A 22,134-nucleotide genomic window follows, 5' to 3' on the forward strand; every position below is an offset into this window, starting at 1 on the left:
AGCTGTGATGTGAAATTAAAAGAATTCTAGGCGGTTTACAGCTACATTGAAATTAAATTATGAAGTATATTTTGGAGACCCACTTTGTTTTGATTTGGCTTTAAAAATATTTTATTTGCCTTTCCTGTCACTGACAGAAAGGTTTTCTGTGAGCCCATCACGGCAGGGAATCATCTGCACAGTTGTGCGGAGCCAGGAAAAAAGTTCAAAGAGTTGAAAAACAAGTGCAGATTGTTGAAAGATTCAAACTGGAAAGCCGTCTCTGAACTTTGATTTAACTGCCCTGAGAGCCAAATGCACCTGAGCTTATTTAATATTATTTATTTGACAGAAAAGAGAACAGAGGGAAGTTGTTTAGCTGAGGCTTTGGGCATGTCCCTAATATTACCTGTTTTTGTATGAAGAATCCTCACATCCTCTCTCTAATTTTTCAGGAATTTGAAAGTTACGCTTTTTTACGTTCTTCCATTGTCTTTCTACAATATCTTCCAGTGCATCAGGTATTTGAAGTATGGAAATCACGCAGCTCTTATTCGGTACTCAGTTGGCGCTGTTTGGAAATCACTGGCAGCAATCCCAATTATCCAGCCCGCTCAGGAATAATTCAGACCCGTCTTATCACTCAACATCGCTCTTCAACAGTATATGTGTTTGCGTTTACTGTGTGTAAAGGGGTTCATCCACTTTTTGACCAATGTGGATAATTCAGACATTCCAGCCTTTCCTAATTAATGAATGAATTAATGAATGTCATTCTTGAAGAAAATGGTTCATGTTTTTTCGTTTGCTTTTTTCTCAAAGCTGGAGGAGTACAGCATTATTATCAATTACATAAAAATGTCATTGGCAGTGCTGTTGCATTTTTATGTTGTGTTGAATTAATTTAATGTTATCGCTTTTTTGTTAAAGTCACCAAAGGGAATTGTCCTGCAAACATTCAGCTACTAATCATATCTTAGCAGTGCAAATGTATGCACCACATATACGAACAGTAGTATATTTCAAAATACAGTATTTCACAATGAATGCACTCCGTAACAGTCATCTTTTGACTGACAACAAAGTACATCAGCCTCCTGTTACATTGGTGATTGTGCTTTTTTTGTTTCTATCAAACCTCCTGCATTTTCATTCAGGAAAATGAAATGGCTTTCTTTTCACAGAGGGCAACTACAAGCTGTGCTACAGAAACATACACAGAACCAACAGCAGAAACTGTTGTCAGTCCACTGGTGAGGCAGAAAGCTGAGGAAAGGCAAAAAATTATTGATGCTCAATACAAATGCTTTGAAAAAATGTATAGAGATCAGCCTTACAATAAAACAGGTAACAGCTTTGTTTTTTGCTTTTTTTTCAGGGGGAAAGTTATGTTATAAATTATTGTAATTTAATGTTTTGATGCATTATCTACTCTATATTGACAGACAATTCTGTACTTAACTTTGGGATGAATGATAAATTTATAACAACCTTCACCATGAGATTCCAACTTGAAGAATCAGATCTTGAAGAAGATCAGGTATTCAGCCCTGAAAGCATTTAAACTAAATTAAGGGTGTTTTTTTCATTTTGGTGGACCTATTTAAGATCGTTTTTAAATCCACCAGCCAGAGTTGCTGCCCTTTTTAATTTGTACATGATACTATTTAGCATCTGTTTAGAAGGCTAGCTCATTTTTGAGTGGTTTAGTTCTTGAAAGCAGTATCAACTATAGTATCAACTAGCAATTGTATTGGAGAAAATTCAGTTGCTTGGTCAAATTCTAATAATGCTGAAACAGGCTGTCAAGAAGATAGCATGCCTTGTGCTTTGGCTTGAACTCACCTGGCTGAGAAAGTGACTGTCCTGGGCATGGTCACCCCCCCACTTCGGCAGGGCGAGCCGAGGAGAGCTGCTGCACAGGTGATGTTGAGGAGGAAGGAGGGGAGGTCGAGAGGATGCACGTGGCGCACCGCACAGCCAGAGAGCTTCAATGTGCAAGGAAGAGGAACTGCAACATTAGAATTTGACCCTGACCTGAACATCCGTTCAATAACACCACAAGTATAACACAAACGGGTGGAAATCATTTTCACACAAAATATCCAAAGAGTCCTTAACGCGCTCAGTTGGTCTCCTGGTCTCCACCGTGGCGTTTCTGTCTGATGTTCCTCTAAGCTCAACAAACGTGAAACCGAGAACATACAGTAAGAGTGGCTGCACACGAGAAGAGATTTTTCTGCAGCTAATTGATCCAGGGACTCATCCACTCATGTCCTCAAAGAAGCCGGGGTGTCACTTTGTTCCTGTGCCTCCTGTTCTCCATTTAAAATGCAATTCACACGAGTCCTCTGGTATCACTGCTGGCCTCGAAGAACTGCATGTGATTGATTTGATCATCTTCTTTGAGGATTGTGAATGCATGAATCGGGTCCCATTGTAGTCTTGTCTGTTCATCACTAACAAGGTTCAGTTCTGTTATCTTGTCAGTGTAGAGTATTCTTTTGAGAAGGGGAATGTACAGTATCTGGCTGCACAGAATTTTATATCATGGTGACCAATATGTACACAATATTGTACAGTGTATCTTAGGATGGGTTGATAGGCTAACTGATGCTGTGCTGTGAGAACACAGAAATGTCTGATTAAGCGTTGTGAAAAAGAAGGAAAAAGCATTTTGTTTATTTGTCTTCTTGTGAATCCCGAAGGTCCTTACTGTAACCGGACCTGGGATGGGTGGTTGTGTTGGGAGGACACCCCTGCTGGGACATACACCTCACAGAATTGTCCAACCTATTTCCCAGATTTTGACTCCACTGGTGAGACTTTCAATGTTGTCCTAAAACTAAGAATACTTCAGCAAACTTATAACTAAACCTGTCACAATATCTTTCATTGCTTTATTTACAGTCTAAAAATGAAGAGAGGTACAGTAGCTGTGTTCACATCATAAGGGAAAAAAAAACTACAGAGCAAAATCCATACAATATATTGTATATTTTCACTCTAACAATGTGTTAGCATAATGAGATAAACATTTCTTATTACTTATACATTTAATTTGCTATAATAATAAAGTACTTTGGCAAGTAATAAAAAACAGAACTTATTTCCCTTTCAGAAAATGTGCCGTACTCTGAAGTGCCAAGTTTACTCATAACTAAGATCATTTAGTACCTGGTGAAACTGAAAAGGGGGAGGTGCTCTAGCATTAATAAGGTTTCCTAACCCCAAAAATAGTTTTCATCTTCTTTATTTGTGTTTTATTTAAAAATCATTTTTAGGATGAGTACAAATAAAGTGTTTTATTATTTATTAGGATCTTTAGTATCTGAATCATTGTTTCAGATTAAATCTTCTGCAGTTCCTGTGGTGTAGGTGCAACTTTCCCAGTTCTTGTGATATTGAAAACAGTGTTTTTTCTTATTCTATGAAACTGGATGTTGCATACTGTACTGTAGATAAGTACTAGTGTTCTTGTTCATTTCTTTAACTTTTTGAGTACACCGTAACAATTTAGCTATATCTTTTTCTATTTTTAGAGAAAGTAACCAAATATTGTGATGAATCAGGCAATTGGTTCCGACATCCTGAGACCAACAGAACATGGTCTAACTATACATTATGTATTGCCTATACAAAGGACAAATTAAAGGTAAGGGACTGTACTGTTGTTTTGTGCTGTAATTTCTAAACAATGTATGATTTGTTTTTAAAACCTGCTATATAGGAAGGTACAGTATATGTCGGTAATAGGTAGACAAATACATCAAATGCTATATGCAGTCAAACTTACGAGCACGAGTCTCTATTATACTTTGAAAATATAAGATAAGATCACTTTGTTAGCCATATACAATTTCTTGTATTAGGAATTTGTGTTTTTGCATACCCCCTGCTTGCTCTCCATGAGACACACAGGCAGGGAGAGAAGCTGGGAGTCAGAGTGCAGGGTCAGCCATTGTACAGCACCCCTGGAGCAGTTGGGGTTAAGGGCCTTGCTCAGGAGCCCAATGGAGTAGGATTCCTCTGCTGGCTATGGGACTTGAACCAGCAACCTTCCAGCCACAGGCACAGATCCTTAGCCACAGAGCCACCACTCCGCCCCTTATAAAGGGTTCATGAACATAATTTATTCTTCCTTAGCCTGCCCAATTAAAAAATAGACATTATAACTAAAATCTGACATCGTAAAGCACTCACACAGGAAAAAGAGTAAGGAAAGAAAACTCTAGGATGCATGTATAGTCTTCATGGCCCTGTAATGCTCTTATTATGATTGTCTGTAGGATGGTTAGATAGAATATGCCAGATTTACTATAAAGTATCTGCTTGAATTAGGCATTTAGGCGGTACCTTTGATTCTCAATTTGATTAGTCTTGAAACCATTCCTGTTCTTTGAGAATTGTATTTAAGATCAAATAAATATCCAAAAGCAATCATGAAACAGTTACTGTAAATGTAATTCAGAATCTCATTCTGTTCTATAAGTAACATAGTCTTACTTATGAATGAATTCTACAGCATATCCATAAGAATAAGCCTTGAGACACTGTGGCACATTGTGATTCATTCCCAGACATCCAAGAAATATTGATGTGTATCAATATTATACTGTTTTAGGCAGCTCATGAAGGGAGACTGAAGCTAATTTATGGGGATTTCCAATGATTCTTCCCTTTAATCACATCTTAAAATGACAGATTACATTCCTAGCCTGTTCAGAATCAGAAATTTAACTCCTCACAAGAAAGGCTGTCACCATTCATTTCCACTAAACATGATTCATAACTGCCACAATTTGCACAGGAGTGCTATAACCATTAGAACTGAATATTATTTAAATATACTGTAAGGGCACATAAATATTTCACTCCACTGATCTGTGGTACCATGAAAATAATACCAGACATAAACAGTGAACAAACTAATTAATAAAAATGAGCAGCTTGCTAGATGGCAGTTTGAATCAGCCTGATAGGAATAGGCCTCAAATTGAATCAGGGTTGTCTCACCCATCAATGGTGCTGAAATAATGTATGAATTGAGAATTAACAGTAAAAGTAGCAAATGTAACCTTTTATGCCACGTGTTCAAAGGCAGAATGCATTAATTTCGCTCCAGTCTTCCTTCTGGTGCTGTGATAGTATTAGATAGCTTCATTTTTACACAAAAACACAAAATCTATAGTGTAAAATGTGCCACACTGTACAGTATGTGCTCAGAAGTCTGTAGCATCAGAAGTGTACTGTGGTTCTGTGTTTCAGCCTCTATGCTAAGAATCAGTTTACATTAGAAATTGTACATAACAAAAACTAAAATGTCTTTATTTTCACAGATGGCTTATATTCTGTACTACATGGCCATAGTTGGCCACGCTTTATCAATAGCATCACTTTTGATCTCTCTGGCAATATTCTTTTATTTCAAGTAAGTATCTTTCATTCCATGTCATCATGTTTGAAATGGCACCCAAATGTTACATGAAAGAGCACTGTCAAGCATTCTACGTGTGTGTAAAATGTCATAAAGCTGTCAGCTGCACTTTTTCCAGGAAAAATGTTATTGTTTAAGTGAGAAAGGTTAAATGTTTCATTTCCTCTCTCAGGAAGGAAGTACTCATTATTTTACTACCTGTGATTTTATTGTCTTTGAACATAAAATACATTCACGTATTTCTAGGAGTGTTAACCAAATAAGCCTTAGAATGAATGCAAAATCTGAATGAAGACATTGCCATGACATAACTTGAAGAGGAAAGGAAGAAGCTGTTGGTTTGAAATGTACACTTCACGTTTTAACTTCTTCTTGTTATGGTTATTACATGCTTTTATTTATTTTTTCGTGGGTTAGACATGGTTCAGTATGTGACGTCAAGCTCCTCAGAGTTAATTCTGTGCATGACAGGCAAGGGTTCAGTAGACATCTAGCGAATAATCTTCCGGCAAGTTCAGATATTAATGTTTCTTCAAAACCAGGATACACTCCAGCACAAAATGGGCTCAATAGGTATGTAGCTGCTTGGAAACCATCACAGAGGCGAGTGTAAAAAAACAAAAAGGATAAAGCAAAAGCATTAATCAAATTTTAAATTTTGATATTAACAGTAAACAGTACAAAAAAGCTTACGTTAGCACACTAAGTTAAGTTATATGTTTAGCTGTTATTGCATTACTGTATATACAGAACGTAGAGATTAATAATGGACTGCATTGTAAATGTGTCATGTAATTTAAACAGCAGAATATAACTATACACTTATTTTAAATCTTTATCATCTCTAGTTATCATATGATAGTATAATGTAAAAATATTATATAATAAACACATTTTATCAGCATGCATGTTATATCATAATTAAAGGGGGAGCCATGTGCTCTCTTGCCCACTTAACACCACAGAATCCAGAGGAAGTTCTGGCCTGATGAGCCATGGAAATTACCTAGACAATAACATAGTGATGCATTACGCCATGACAAAGTAATTAAACCATATAAAGACAGATGAACACTTTAAGACAAATGTCCCCATTTGTTTTTGAAGTCAATATAAAATATATAGTTTATTAACATATATACTGAAAACATAAAATAATAAGCACATTTGGACTCATGGCTGGTGGGTTGTGCGTTCTAGTTCTTACTGCAGATACTGCTGTTGTACCTTGACTGATATACTTTGCCTTGATGGCTCCAGTTTGCCCAGCAGTATGAACAGGGACCAGTGTTTGCTGCAGGTAGAGATTCTGATGGATTGGTGTCCCACCCAGGGGAGTGGGTCATGTGCTCTCTGTTTACTTCACACCATGGAAACCAGGGTAAACTCCATTGTGTGTGGCGCCAAAGGAATTACCCGCAGAATACTTTCTTATTTATAAAGGCAAAGTTAATAGACCTCCAGTACATAGCAGGACATGCACAGAAATGTGAAGCAGTTTCTCTAGAAGAATAGGGAACTTTAGCAAGTCCATAATGTAGATGGCCTTCACTACCATGGTTATATTTAATGATCAAATACATAAGACCTTGATATAACATTTTGTGTTCAGGACAACACAGAATAAGCCTTAGCATGACTGCAAAATCTGTATGTAGACAGACATATGTACTGTATGTCCGCAGTCACCAGGGAATTGATTTGGAAAGCAGGAAGAGTCTCATCTACTGGTAAGCCAACACCAACACCTCCTGAAGCAGCAAGATGGTCTCCTTAGAGGTCTCCCATACCAATACTGACTAGGCCCAGTTTTGCTTAGCTTCTGACATCTGACAGGATCGGGGTATAAGGTGGTATCATTGCTGTTGACTGCAGAAGTATGTTTCTCGATATATGGTACACAATTAGTGAGAACTCTTAAGCAGCAGAAGAGGTTATTTTGTTCATGTTTCTGACTTTCATCTGGTAAATACTGAAGCTGAAAAGGTATGGTTCTCAAAGATAATTGGCTCTTTCAACTGAACAATTCCTATGGCTTACACAGTTGAGTATACACAGATACATCCAATAATGTTGACAACAAACACAAAACCCTAGATTTGTTTCCTTCAGATTCATAATATGAAAAGAGAGGAAATTCATACCTCAAGCGGATCTTCAGAATGTCTTGTTGCTGAATTTATTTTCAGAAGTGCTGAAGGGGAAAAGGCAATTTTGAAGCTGTCTAAGTTTTAAGACAAGATTATGTGCTACTGACTGGTGTGTTTGAATCTTGATATTTTGGCCATTATATATCAAGCCAAGTAGATTATAAAAACTCAAATTAAAGATCGGGTAAATTTAAAAGGTTTTAAAATCTGATCTAGTATGAAATGTTTAGGAAATAATTTTCATAAAATAAGTGTTAAAGCAAATAGATAGAATGCAGTTAAAAAATGAAAGAGATGTTTAAAAATAATTTAAACATAATGAAAAGTCATAGCTTGAATATTAACCTACATTCAATAGACATAACCAATTTCTTCTTCAGGAAATAAATCCAAATGAGATTATGCTGGTTTTTCATGTTCTACAACAATGGCCACAGCTCTATTCAGGTAGTACAATTTTGGGACTGTGGGACTGAAAGGCCCTTGATCAGTATTGTGCTGATCTGTTTCAGCAGTTTTCATTGGGTCCCCAATTTTTTGTATCTATATGACACAAGCTGACACGGTAGTGTGACACTGTCAATGAAAATATTACAAGATTCGAATGAGGTATGACCCCTCCCCCGAACATTAACACAAGAGACTGCTGTAGGTTTTTTCCTTTACTGCATCAGTCAGCTGGCAGAGGCTGACTGTGGTTTTCTCCTGTTGATGACATTGGCAAGTTAGTCCCACAGATGTTCTGCTGGTTTCAGATCAGGTGTAAAAGCTGATCCCAGCAACACCAGATCAGTGCTTTCTCAAGACTGTGCCATTGTAATTCTAGTACTGTGTGATCGTGTTGGAAAATTGGAACCTCTGGATGGAAGAATAGGAAAAACTGCAAGTACATTGTTAATATAATGCTGAGCAGTAACGTTTCCTCAATCTGCATTCTTGTGTTAAAAGATATTCTTTCCTATATTGTTATACTTTCACCATTTCACTTGTCAGCTTGAATAATGTAGCAATCCAAATAATGCTGATCTTAAAATCCCTACATGTGCTCTCTTTTTTAGTGTGTTTCAAGGACAAAATGACATTTGACATCAGTGGATAATACACTTCATTATTCTCCCTACCCCATCTCAGATGCTCTAGCCCACAGAAGGCAGTGATGTTATGCTGCATCTCATTTGCCATCTCATATGCAGTAGTTGTTTCCACTAGTTCCAAGCCAGTCTTTGGTTTTATTAAATGTTTCTATACGTTAGTAACCTGTACCTTTTCAGAATAATCTACGACAGCTACAAATAATTCATACAATGTTATTTTTTCTTTTCCGTGTGTGGTTTTCTAACTAATTATTTTTGGATTGGTTTGGGACTTGAGAAAATACTTACACAAGTGAATTGATTAATAATCCACATAGCAGCGAATTTTAAACCACCATCATACAACTGGAAGTTTCTGTCAGCAAAAACTGTTACACTTCTGTTGCTCAGAATATTCTGCCAATTCAACCACAGAGTCTGCATGAGGAAAACCTCTGGAACCTGGATGATGAATCATATTTTTTTCACTGTTGATGTTTAACAAAAATCTAAAGCAAACTTTGGTTTATTAGCAAGTTGTGAAAGAAGAAATATTAATGCATAATAAGTGCGTTTCTAATAAAGACACTAATACATAATATGGAATAACTGGGTCAGAGGTGTAAAATTTAATTGCTAGAGAACTAGTGCATTATAGTGGTGTTCATTCCAGTGTAAACTGTATCAACTTTAAATATTTTAACTATACATTAGTGCAAAATGACATTTGTAAAAATATTTTAATGTCTCAGTTTTGATCTTGTAAGGCTCTTTTTAATCTAGGTGCAGGAGTTTTTGTCAGGTTTGCATAAAAGTGTTAAACATTTCAGTTTAAATCAAATAATTAGACCAATTTAGCAAGGTAAGGGATTGATTGGAATGTCAAAAATTCTTCTGGAAATGAGTTTTAGATCTATTATAGCATTGTACTTTGTTCCTTAAGCTTGAAATATTTGATACACAGAAGATACATTAATTAAATTAAGGAAGACTGTTTATCTGGTTTAAGCTTTTGTAGCCAAAGCAATTCCTCCAACATATTATAAAACACAGGCATTTGTTATATCAAGTATATATTGTAAGCCTCTTTGAGGTGAATGTTTTTAAAGGCACTATTAAAATAAAGATGATGAAGATGATTATCGTTATTATTTTGTCTTTTAGAATAAAGTCCATGGAATGAGAAAGAATATAGCTGATTTGTGTACAGAGTCTAACTGAAAATTGAAAAAGCCCCATATCAAATGAGAAAGTTTTATGAACTGAGTGTGTGATGTTTGCAGTCAAATCTCTTTAAATGTCAAAGTCCCAGTCTTACAGCTTATGAGATTTGGCACCAACATGAGTGCAGCTCATCCACACTCAATATTGTCTTAAATACTGTCTCGGTTTCAAGGGAGAGATGTGACTTCTATAATATGCTCAGTGTGCTGAACCCTGTTCCACATGGCCAGACAGTGTAGACAAGTAATGCATGGTTTACAGTAACATGATTAAGGTATGGTTAACAGAACTTTAATTCTATTTTAGCCTGATCTTGCCCACTTCTGTTCTCCTATGTATGTTTTATCTCACCTCCTGAACTTCCCTTTGCACACCTTTCTCACACCCTTCTTGTCACACCATCTACACTCTTGCAGCAGCTCCCTGGCTCATATTTTGTGAAAGTAAGGGGGGATCAGTAAGTCTCATCATTACAGTCAATTGCAATTCCCTCAACTAGGCAATTACTCCAAACAGCCTCTAAGACATGTTGACTCCAGATGGTGTTTATTAGTGAATTACTGAATCACATTTTATATTGTTTTGAATGTTTTTTTATGTGCAACATTGCATTGCAGAAAACAGCAAAAGATGTTAAAGGAGGGAGTAATTGACACTTTGTCTTGTACTGTGCCTTATCAAATGCCATTGTTTTTTTGAAAGAATAAGTCAACAGATCTCTTCAAGCCAAATTGGCACGATAGAAGGATTATCCCTGCTTTAGCAGAGAGTGGAGCATTTGTTAACTGCTATCAGTGCCGTTTTAATAAAACATCACCTCACATATTTACTAATAAAGACACATAATCAAGAATGGGCCCCTGAGCAAGGCCCTTAACCCCAACTGCTCCAGGGGCGCTGTAAAAAAAAAACATTAAAAAGAAGTAAAATGCAAGGTTCAAAGTAATATTTGGCATAAGATTTGAATGGAATTTCAAATATGCATATTTTCTAACTTCTTGAATGCATGGATCTCTTTACCTTTAGTACACAGCAGATTATCAAAACCAGTTTCATTTCAATGTCAATCATTATTTGTGGAAGCTCTGTTTGAAATTGTAGGTTTGAAAAAGCTGCTGTTGAAAGTTTTATGAAAACAGTGTCAGACAGCTCTCAAACATTATCTAAATACCTCAGACCCTTATCCTTTCAATGCCATAGTGTTTTCTACCTCATTTTTGATCAAACACATGTTGCACTGCACTTAGTGAACAGTTTCTCTTATTTTTTCCTCCTTCTTTTAAAATGTAATGTCTTTGTAATTAGTTGTGCTCCACTGGAGAAATCTGCTATGTGTTTTACTTTACTTTTTTGAAGAAACTTTTTTTGAAGTGGTGCTTCAATGATTAGTATGAGTCAGAGAAATTTTGTTTCAAATGTATCAGGGCCTGAGTAAATAAAGGTCAAAGCCACTCTGATGTTCCTGATTGATTTAAAAAAAGACTTTGTGCCTTAATTGTATGGACTAGTGTTGTTCATAGACTTAGATTTTTCAATGTGGGTTCCATTTATAAAAGAGGCACACAGCTAAAGGCCCATAGATCTGAACTTGACTTGTACTTCTTTTAATCAACCAATGTTGTACAGCACTACAAAGGACTGTAGTCCATTTTCTATAGCAGCTACTCTAATTATTCAGGCAATACCAGCTGTGTTATTATTCCTGTAATCTTTAATATTGGTTTTCAGTATTGCAAATAATAGCAACAGTGCCTTGCACAAGTATTAACCCCCTTCCAAAGATGTACCATTTTGTATTTAGTTTTTAGTTTTTTATCGTAGTTTTTGATGACATACAGTATAACTTCTTTCACCCTTAAAGGTGTTTGAACATTTCAGTTCTCAGTCACAATATTCACATTGATAACTGTGTATACACCATTTGGAATTCAACAAAATGGAACCTCACTGGAAAGGGGTGAATACTTATTCAGGGAACCTTATTTATGTGAATCTAGTGACTTTAGGTGACTAATTAAAAAAAACTTTGTTTCACTATAAAAATATAAAATAAATGTTATTTTATTATTTGTATTGTTAAGATTTTTAATTTGGCAATACTTGCACTTTGCAATATTTTTTTTCCCATACTGCTCAAGAATATCTTACAAAAGCCTGGTTCAGTGGTATGCTTTTTATTGTAGGTTTCTCCTTACTTCTGCTTGGAATGTGATTTACTTTTCATTCATCCTAAAACCAATATGTTCCCCAAACATTTAATAGTACTGAGACCTTTTAAAAGGAAGTTAGTCTTTCATGCAGTCTGATGTTTTTTTTCCTTAAGACAGCATTCTGCATGTTTATATGCGTGTTTGAGATTCTGCTCTTGTTGCATCTGAAGCATTCATTACAGTTGCTGTTTGACACGTTGCCTTCTTTAAGTGAAGGTTCACCAGTAGATGAAACTATACTTCTCCTCCCTTAGAATGTAATGTGTGTTTCAAGCTGTGGACATTTGGGATTTCACATTATTCTGCTCACTCGCTCAACTCCATGACTCCCCCATCTGAGCCAAATAAAATGGATCTGGACCAAAGAATCTTGTTGCAGGAAAAAAAAAAAGTAATAATATTTTAGGATTTAAAAAATGCAAAGCAAGTTCTATTCCAATATACAGTATCACTGAAAATGTAAATTAAGTGAAGCGATAAAATGAGTTTGGTGTGTTTGTTTGATTTTGTTTTTTTTACATTAGGTGCCTTTATTTCTGTCCCTAATTATTTGCAGTACAGTATACAACAGACCGTTTCATGAATCAGATAAGAGCTGCAATATATGAGAATATTATTTTTTTTCCAAAACTGGTCAAAGGAAAAATGGTACACGATATGTTTATATGTTAATAACTGTGAAAGTAATTGTATGTGCTTCTTTCCTTCATTCCTTGATTAAAATAATATGAAACGTGAACACTTTGCAACCTGAACATAATGTCTTTTTAAGTTCATTCTTGTCATTTATTTTATGGGAATAGCTAGGCTGTATTGAATGGTCCAGATGCTAAAAGCCCTTTAATAGCATTTTAAAATATTTTTTAAAAACAGAACTGAACATGTATTTATTTTAACTGTTTTCAAGACTGCATGCAACATCTGAAAATCTATTCAAGTTAGTAAAAGCCAGATTATCAATGTTGTTGATTTATTTATGGTTTTGTTTACATCATTGCTAATTAAAATGTGATCTGTACAGAATAATATGAGCTGTTGCTGCATATGAAAAATATTTTGGACTCTTTAAAGTCTGGCAACACAAACTTTCCTCCAACAATATTTCAGACATAAGTTAGAATCACCCATAATTTTATTAAGTCGCAAACCCAGACAAAATAAGCTAAACTGTATATTCTTCCTTTAAAATCAGTTACTACACACAATGTGGTTCATGACATAAAAAAATCAAGATCTTTTTCTTGAAGTTTTAAAATATAAGTAGACCAAAATATTGCAGCTGTCTGTTTGACACAGAACCAATGGTATTCTTCTGTAATTTACAGAAAGCAATGCAGAACCAAGATGAAATAATAGTTCAAATAGAATGTACCGTATATAAACCACATTATAAATTTTTCTCCAGTACAAGTGGGCTGAAAGTATTTTTCTCTTCCAGGAGCCTGAGCTGCCAGCGGATTACACTCCACAAGAACTTGTTTTGTTCCTATGTTTTAAACTCGGTGTTTACAATTGTAAACCTTACTACAGTTGCAAGCAACCCCAGGGTGGTGGAAAGGAATCCTGTAAGTATATTCTGAATTGTTTTATTTGGCCAAGTGTTGTCTTGAAATTGCTTATGTTATGTAAAATATTATACTAGAGAAGAGAAATTACTGTTTACCTGTAATTTATGACTGCTCTTACGTTCTTCCTTCAAGATCTAAAAGGTCTTACTATGATTTTGAAATCTGCTTGTAAGATGTGTTGTGCCATGCATTTTTTCTTGACCCAAATGAGGGGTCAAGTAATGAGGAGATTATTTTTGTTTAATACTTGTACCTTGAACTTGCTTTGTTTCATTTTAGTGCTTACAAATGAATATTTCTGTCTTGTTAGTCCTCTTTATTATGGCTCTAAGAAGGCACCATGGCAGTTGAAAATGTCTCCTCTTTGCACTCACTTTTCCTTTTGGCAATGCACTATAGCTGCTATTTGTATTGAATGCTTAGTACAATGGCTTTCAGATGTGCTAGCTGAGGGTAGTACATAATAAGTCAATTACTTTGACATTGAAATGAAAGGAGTATTTCTGCTGGACATTATGGGAGTAAGTAATATTGTATGAGTAAGTATTTATTATATTAATAGAGCTTGGTAGACCTTTGAAAATTCTGGGAACTTCACTAAGCTGAACATAGGTTCTTTCAAAAGTTTAAAAAGGACAGTCTAAAATCTAGAATCTAATCACACATTTCCTGTACTGCTGTATTGTATATTGCACCAGGTTTGCGAAAGAGCAAAGGTCATGTGAAATTAATTGTCCGGTTGGCCTGATTTAATATGCCACAGGGACAAATTGCAATCCTTCATTTGTAACCATTCTGTAGTAGAACTCGTTGTCGTAATTACTTGAAATTCATAATTATAATGAAACATCAGATACTTTTATTAATTATTTGTCTTTACAAGGAATGACTTCATAAGACAAAGAGCCCCCATCCACGCAGTCCATGAATGTTGGTTTACTCTTCCAGTTCTCTCTGGAAAGACCTTCTAACGGTAAAAGATTCTGTGGCAGTGCATGCCCTTGTCTCAAGGGTATTCTGTAGGTGGCGTGGAAGATAAAGGGCATTGACACTGCAGATTCTTAAAAGGTGCTTGAGGATGGATGTCACAATGTCACCATGCTGGAAGAACTCAGTGAACTCTGTTCAAAACATCAGTGAGCTACAATGAATACAGTACATCCTCTACTGTCACATATCTGTGTTTAATGAGAGATGCACACACTCACATTATCACAATCCCACAACCTCAACTGTCTGTGATCGGTTGACCTATAGTAAGCAGGAGCTGTCAATCAGGCTTCCTGTAGTATTAGCAATGCTAATGCAATCTTGTGACAATGAGTTGGAATTTTATTATTTGAACCCTGAAGGCCAAATGTCTGGCAGCATTCCTATCCATCACCCTTTTTTAAGACTTCTTGCATTTTCCTAAACAAATCAGAACAAATTATTTTTGCAAATATCATTCTCTCACATAAATCTTTGACACAAAATATTAAATGTCAGTAAATATATTTAGTGGAAGATGTCATTATGTATATTGTTATTATTGTTGTTTACATTTGTCTTACAAATACTGAATGAATCTCCAGAATGGAATACCTTATAGTGGTGTTTAAATGTGTATAAATTTGATTAATGTTTTTGTCTTAGAAAAATATGATTCTTATTTTTTCCGTTGGCAGAATTTTGAACAGTGGGTGCTGAGTCTGGTTCTTTGAGCTCCAGTTCTGGAATCCTTTGAATAGGTTGAAGGTTTTACTAGCACAGATGTAAATCTGTCTGTCTGGAATGTGAATGTTACAGTACTTTATCAGTGACTACATTGTTGTTTTCTTTGGATTTGTTCTCCTTCACTGTATGTTCCTTTCAAGTGATTTGTTTGAGAGTTCTAGTAATCACTCAAATGAAGCACCACTTGTGCTTTTTTTACAGAATAATGAGGTATGAATTTATTTTTAAGACCTTGTATATGGAAATATTATTTACCAAAATAGTTTTAAGATATCTACTGCAGTATAATTTGAAGTTATAATAAAGTAGCTTATCCACCTTTAAAAAGCCCATCTCACATGCCTTCATTTGTTAGGTGTGTCAATAGTGTAAGGAAGTGTTTCAGCCAAAACTGTTAAAAATTAAATTGCAAGCTTAGCGTAGTTCCTCTCTACAAAGATGACATTTCAATATTAACGTTTGAATGATAAAAGCGTTTTCATGTTCCATGTGTCCGATTCATCCACGAAAAACATTTTTCCTAAAAGCTCATTTCACTATTTCCAAGACAGGATAAATAATTACACTGTTTTCTTGTAAATGAAGATATTTGACTTGGAATGACACACAGTAAAGTGCTGAGTAGATTAATAAAAAAGAAGATCAACCATGGAATTTACTACTATTAATTCTTAAAACCTTATTCTGAAAACTGAATTGGATATTCATCAGACAGTTTAAAAAAATGCAATATTCCAGAAAAAATAGCTTTGATATTGTACTAACATTTTTCCTGTGTCAACTTAATTTCATTAAATGATATTTTTTTCTTCATATGGTTCTTCTTTCATTGGGATTTTTTTAGCAACTAAATGTAAATCATATTTCAGAAATAGTGATTTTCAGATTATTCAGTTCAGATCACTTTAGATTAGATCATCCCCAAAATATTCAATGAGCAATAAAAACTAATTTCATTTCACAAGGAATAGATACCTTGTGAATGGTTCTTGAGCTTTTAAATATAATAGGTTTTGGCTTAACCTGCCTGGTTAAGAGGAAGCCTCTTGGCAATAGGTCAATCAAGCTAGATCCCCATTCAGAGCTAGGAGTTAACCAAGGAGCAGCTACAAAGTTGGAGATGGGGTGGAGGTGAGGTGAATGTAAACAAAATGTGAGGTGTTTGCAAGAGACTTACTGTATATACTGTATAGTATATATAGTGAAACTCCATAATAATTAGTTATACATGTCATTATCACTCATTAAGAACTTCCATTTCGTGATGAATAACGTCATCCAATAATCAGATGCTTTATGAATGTCTGTTGAGTATTCGAGTATAATATGTTTTGACTTAACCTGCGTAGTTCTGGGTTAGCCTCCTGGCAATAGGACAAAGGTTTGGAACCCCAAAAAAGAAACAAGTGAACCCCAAAGACTACCAATGCAGAAAAGAACAAAGAAAAAAATGTACAGGTACAACACGGAGATGCAAAATTATGTTAAAAGAGAGGGGAGGCATTAAAAGCTTTAGAATGCTTGCTGACTTAGTCAGAAGTAGGATGCTGGACAGACCAGAGGCTGAGGAGATGTCATTAGGAGTAGCAGGGGCCAGGAGAGAGGAACCCGGTACTGAAGGTACCACCGGTGTTGGGTTGTGTTGGACACCATGTATAGTGGCTGGTGAAAATGCAGACATATTGAAAAGAGAAGACATACATTAGAAGCTGCAGGATGCCTTGACTGAGGCAGATGTAGGACGCCAGACAGACATTTGTAGGACGCTAGACAGATATTAAAAGCTGTAGGATGCCACCTGACTGAGCCAGAAGTAGGATGCTGGACAGATGTGGGCCCAAGGTGACAGAAACAGCAGGGGTCAAGAGGGAGGAAACCATGTCCATGTTGGACTCTGAGGATAACAGCAAGAAGAAAGGCAGATGGTACAAATTGTAGGACACCTGAAGACTGAGCTGGAGGTAAAATGGAAGATAGACCCACAGCCAAAGAAATGGAATCAGGAGCAGCAGGAGCTGAGAGGGAGTAACCAGGGCCATGTTTGACACTGGTGGCAGCAGCAGAAGGAAATGCAGTTCCACCGGTTCTTAACGAGAGATTAATTGGTTTCTAAAAGAAAATGTCTCCTGAAATTAATCTCCATGATGAATCTGCATACTCTTTCTCACCAGTCGTTTCCATTCTAATGTTACATCCTCCGCGTCAGGTGGGCTAGCAGGGTTTCGTCAACCTGTTACTGTACATCACTGCCTCCTGGTGTCTCCACAACGGTTGCCATGGAAATGGTCCACGTTGGAATTTCTGAACACCTGGATTCGGTTTGCAGCCACACCGTGGCCAGGTGTGGCGCTCAATAAATTAGTGGATCTGACTGTGCTTGGACCTCTGCCTTTCTGTCTTAATGCTGAGCCCCTTGAGCCCCTTAATCTCTCAGACCCCCATCTGTCTGGTATGGGTTCTTGTCAGCCTGGTCTGCTCTCTAGTCTCCAGTCCCCAGTCTGCTCAGCATGCGCTCTCTGGTTCCAGTCTGTCTGGTATGGAATCTAGTCAGTTTGGTATCTGTCTTGCATTCCCGTCAGCAATCTGTCACGGGTTCCCTGTCCCTTTGTGTGCGTGGCTCGGGACTATGATGGATCAGTTGAGCTCGAACCTTGGAGATGTGCCTCAAGGCCAGTGAATCCAAGCATCTGTGGTTCTCTAGTTGTGCGTGACTGCACGTTTATCTTTGTGTGTGTCTGCTCGGCACTCTTGAAGGCTGCTAGCCTGCCTCTTTCTCTCCTATTATGTTCTGCCTGTCCTGGCTGGTCCCACCTGGCCGTGCTTCCTAAGCTGCATGGGTCAGGCTCCCAGCGTGGCTTAACACACACCTCTTCGTTCTTTCTCCTTTCTCCTCTCTCCTCCACCTCGTGAAGGCTCAACAACTGAAACATATTTGTTTTTCTAAACTTTTCATTGTGGAATTAACTTCTGATACTTCTCCTGAGTCTTTTTCTATGCATTTCTTTGACATTTCTTGATTATCCTGACTTAAGATAACTAATCACCGCTGCTGTTAACATGCCTTAACACATCGCTCACGGGGAAAAGAGATTTACTGTTTACACAAGACTCAAATTTTTCATGGTTACTGGCTATTTAAAAATGTTACAGGTCATTCCATGTCAGGCTATGTTTTTTGCTTCAAGGTGTTTGATCGTTACTTTGATTGGAAAATGATATTGGCAACAGGCTGCACACCAGGCAGCTGTTGGATGTGGAAGAGGAGTCTCAGAAGACTAGACTATCAAGACCGATTTTTGAGATTGGCAGTGTGGCATTACAGATATTCTTTAGAATATACAGTTTTTATATTCTTAAATGTGTTTTAGTAATTTGTTTGGCTTTGTTACACACCCCTTCAATTTTATGATGAAGTATGTTGATAAACATACATGAATACATGAATTCTTATACAACATTCTCTGTACCTTCTCCTCATTCTGTAATTTCTCTGTGCTGCTTAGATATAATATAACAATATATAATGAGTCTGAAGTTATCAGATGAAAATGGAGATTCCGATTACAGGAGTTTCTTTACTGCCATGTTTGAGCTATAAAACAACCCATTTTTAAAACGAATTAAATTGGACAATATTTCATATGCTGTTCTCCAGAACTAATTTCAGGGACTTCCAGACAAACAATATATTGAGTGCTATTAATAAACCAAATAAGTAAATTCCAGAACTGTATGGATTTATGTTCAGAAAATGTATTTGGCAGGTATACAATGGGGAAAGTTTGTAGATTTTTTTAGGCTGGTTTACTGTGAACCAGCTGGTATAAACGTGTTTACATACTTTAAGATTACAGGTGATCTTGAAGAAGGAGGTTAGATTTTGATCTGAAGGGATGCTTTATCGGGATTATAGTTATAGTTATATTATGTAACTTAGGTTATAGTGCTAAGACAGAAAATACCTTAATTCCAGTGATTTGTGTGTTGGAATGGCTAATTCAGCATTGAAGGGATTGGAGAGTTCCATTTCATTGAATAAGGGACTATAATAACACATCACTGCAGCACAACTGTATATAATTTAAAATAACTCTTTTTGTACAGTATGTGTTGAAAATGACTTTTTAATATATTTGTTATACTTATACTTAGTTTACAAACACTAGACAGAAGTTATACTGTAATTCACAGAAAATAGAATGGAAGATACCCATCACCCTCAGCTTTTACTGTTTTTGTCAGAAGACCTTTCAACCAATTCATTCTTGTGAGAAAAAGGCTTTCTGAATTTTAAAGTTGAGCTTACTTTAAGGGAGTAGGTGGGATGCATTAGCTGTTTACTTTATAATGTGTATGTTATCTCTTTACAACACAATTGTACTAATACAGTATGTAAGGACTTATACTGTACTGTATGATTTTAACAGTGTGAAGTGTTGCTACAGTATGCACAGAGGGCACATTTGCTATTAGAACAGTAATCTGAAGTTACATCAAGTCACCTGGAAAATGCTTTAAATTTGATTTTTACAAGTTAAAGTATTTGGAACCATTCTGGCGTGTTCAGAATGATTTTTCCATGTATCTCTTTTTCTGTAAAAACCACAGGGATCTCACTGCGCCCTCACGAAGCAGCATGTGGTTGTAGTTCACACAATGTTCTTTTGGCGAGGAAATATACAGCAGCTATAGTAACTTCAATAAAAGAACACAGTCACACTGTAAAATCATTCCTAACTATAAGAAGGATCTGAATACTATATATTCCACATCATTTGACCTTACAATAATATTGCCTTTTCTACCTTTAATGTATGAATGGAAAATACAGTACCATATAATTTAGGGCATGGTTCAATTTTTTTAGATTTCACTAGAAAATTAACATAGTAATGTTCAATAAATAGCAGATACCTACTTTTATATGTTGCAAATATGTAATGAAACTGCTATATATATTTAAAGAGCTTTTCCTAAAAATTTATAGTAGATGTCCCTACTGTGAACAACCCTATCAATATCATTAAATTCCGGGATTTTTGGAGCTTTCCCTTTAGACTGAGACACAGACTCAAGATTAAAACAGAGGACGTTTTGTAACATATTGTGTTCACTCCACGGTTGTTTTATCAGTACAATATGCTCAAGGAAGAGAGCCTTGGCTGGGTATGTGGTTGTTAAATGGGCTTTTAGTATAAAAGTATATACTGCCAATAACAGCTTCAGGGCATTTTTTTATAACTTTATTTTCCTTCACAGCATTCTTTCCAAAAATTCACCATAAAAATAGATTTCTCTGGCGTCCACAAACATATTTATTTCCATGTTTTTCAAAATGACTGAAACAAAGCATATTGAATATTGTTTACTATGAGACAAATTAAATAATAATTGGCATGCTATCCTGACAAGCTCTGGGAGGATTCCAGTAATGAGCGGACCAATAAAAGAATTGTAAGCTTTTTATTAATGTATCTATGCAAGACCTCACAGCCAGGCTTGCAAGCAGAAAAGGGAGAAAACCCCAGTTCTCTACTAGAAGTGATAGTTCCAACTGAGGTCTTAATCACAAGCTAATTAATTTCTAGATTATTACATTTGCCTTTGGAAGGGATTTATAATTGGCATCAACTCTGTATAAATTTCTGGGTAAGCTGCATGAAATGTAATCAATTGGATCTCAGCAGATGGGAAAAAAACCCTAATTGAGGGAGACTGTTATGATACTGCCTGCTGACGTTGCTGGAAACAATATGCTGGAATTCCGATATTTTCAAAACTAAGGACTGAGTGGAGAATCAAGTAAACCAAAACCCTAAACAAGCAAGCGGACTAATTAGTGACGTGAATTAGCACTGGTGATGTAGAGATCAGTGATAATAAAAAAAAACAGCAGATACAGGGGTTCTGGGTAGGAACCACTGGCCCCCACACACACACCATGACTGCACAGGGGCAAAATGGTAGAACAAGATCAGAAACAGCATTATTACAAATTAAACAATGTTTGGTCTCTCAAAGTCCCAGTTTTCCAAGTACAAAGAATCATTTAATTCGTATAACATCTCCTGTATAAAAAGAAGCCAAACACTACTTCTGGTAATATTCTCAGGCATCTGTAGATGGCAATTTAAAAAAATAAACAAATGGGTGCGTCTTCTTATACAAGACAGGAGATTCTCATATGGAGACAGCCTGCTGTTCAACTGACTGATTGACTCTTCTAAACAAATGTGACTTTACTCCCATTCTAATGCTTCTCTGTCATCTAATTAGATTAATTCAGTTGGTCCCCTTACTTTCAGTTGATGTGTAATAGAAGAGATCGAAGTGATTTTCGTTCTCTACAGACTCACTATAAACACAGAGACACAAACACTCCATAAGCTCTTATGGACAATTAAAACTAAAACAGGTATGTTGAAACGAGACAAACCAATCATTAAAAAATCACAAGTATTATACATTTTTGCTCTACAAAACATCTATATTCTAATTAGTATTTTGTGGTTGCTGTGTATGAGATATCCTTGGATAAAAAAAATGGTGTTAATTATTATAATTATCATTATAATAGTTATTATATGTTCTTTTTTTAGAGACCTGATTATTATAAAAAGACCTTTTTGTTTGAACATCCTGGTTTCATGTGTTTTTAAAACTGGAAACAGGCAGCACTTCGTTGACTTATGGGAATCTGAAACAAGCTGGCCAGGCAAAGTTGTTAAATCCTGATATCCTGGCTGGATGAGATCCGTGGATCATTTAACTACTAAC

The 22,134-nt window shown here is 36.1% G+C and overlaps 1 protein-coding gene across 1 annotated transcript in view; it reads left to right on the forward strand.

Moving 5' to 3' along the window:
- The window catches only part of calcr (calcitonin receptor), a 67,277-nt gene that overhangs the window by 34,269 nt on the left and 10,874 nt on the right, over window positions 1-22,134 (forward strand). The window contains exons 3-7 of the mRNA XM_006636015.3: window positions 1,164-1,326; window positions 2,688-2,798; window positions 3,522-3,634; window positions 5,319-5,410; window positions 13,512-13,638. Of these exons, the coding sequence (XP_006636078.2) occupies window positions 1,164-1,326; window positions 2,688-2,798; window positions 3,522-3,634; window positions 5,319-5,410; window positions 13,512-13,638 (606 nt within the window). The remainder of the gene's footprint in view (window positions 1-1,163; window positions 1,327-2,687; window positions 2,799-3,521; window positions 3,635-5,318; window positions 5,411-13,511; window positions 13,639-22,134) is intronic.

The sequence above is a fragment of the Lepisosteus oculatus genome, chromosome 10, assembly GCF_040954835.1.
Source record: "Lepisosteus oculatus isolate fLepOcu1 chromosome 10, fLepOcu1.hap2, whole genome shotgun sequence".
Taxonomy (NCBI): domain Eukaryota; kingdom Metazoa; phylum Chordata; class Actinopteri; order Semionotiformes; family Lepisosteidae; genus Lepisosteus; species Lepisosteus oculatus.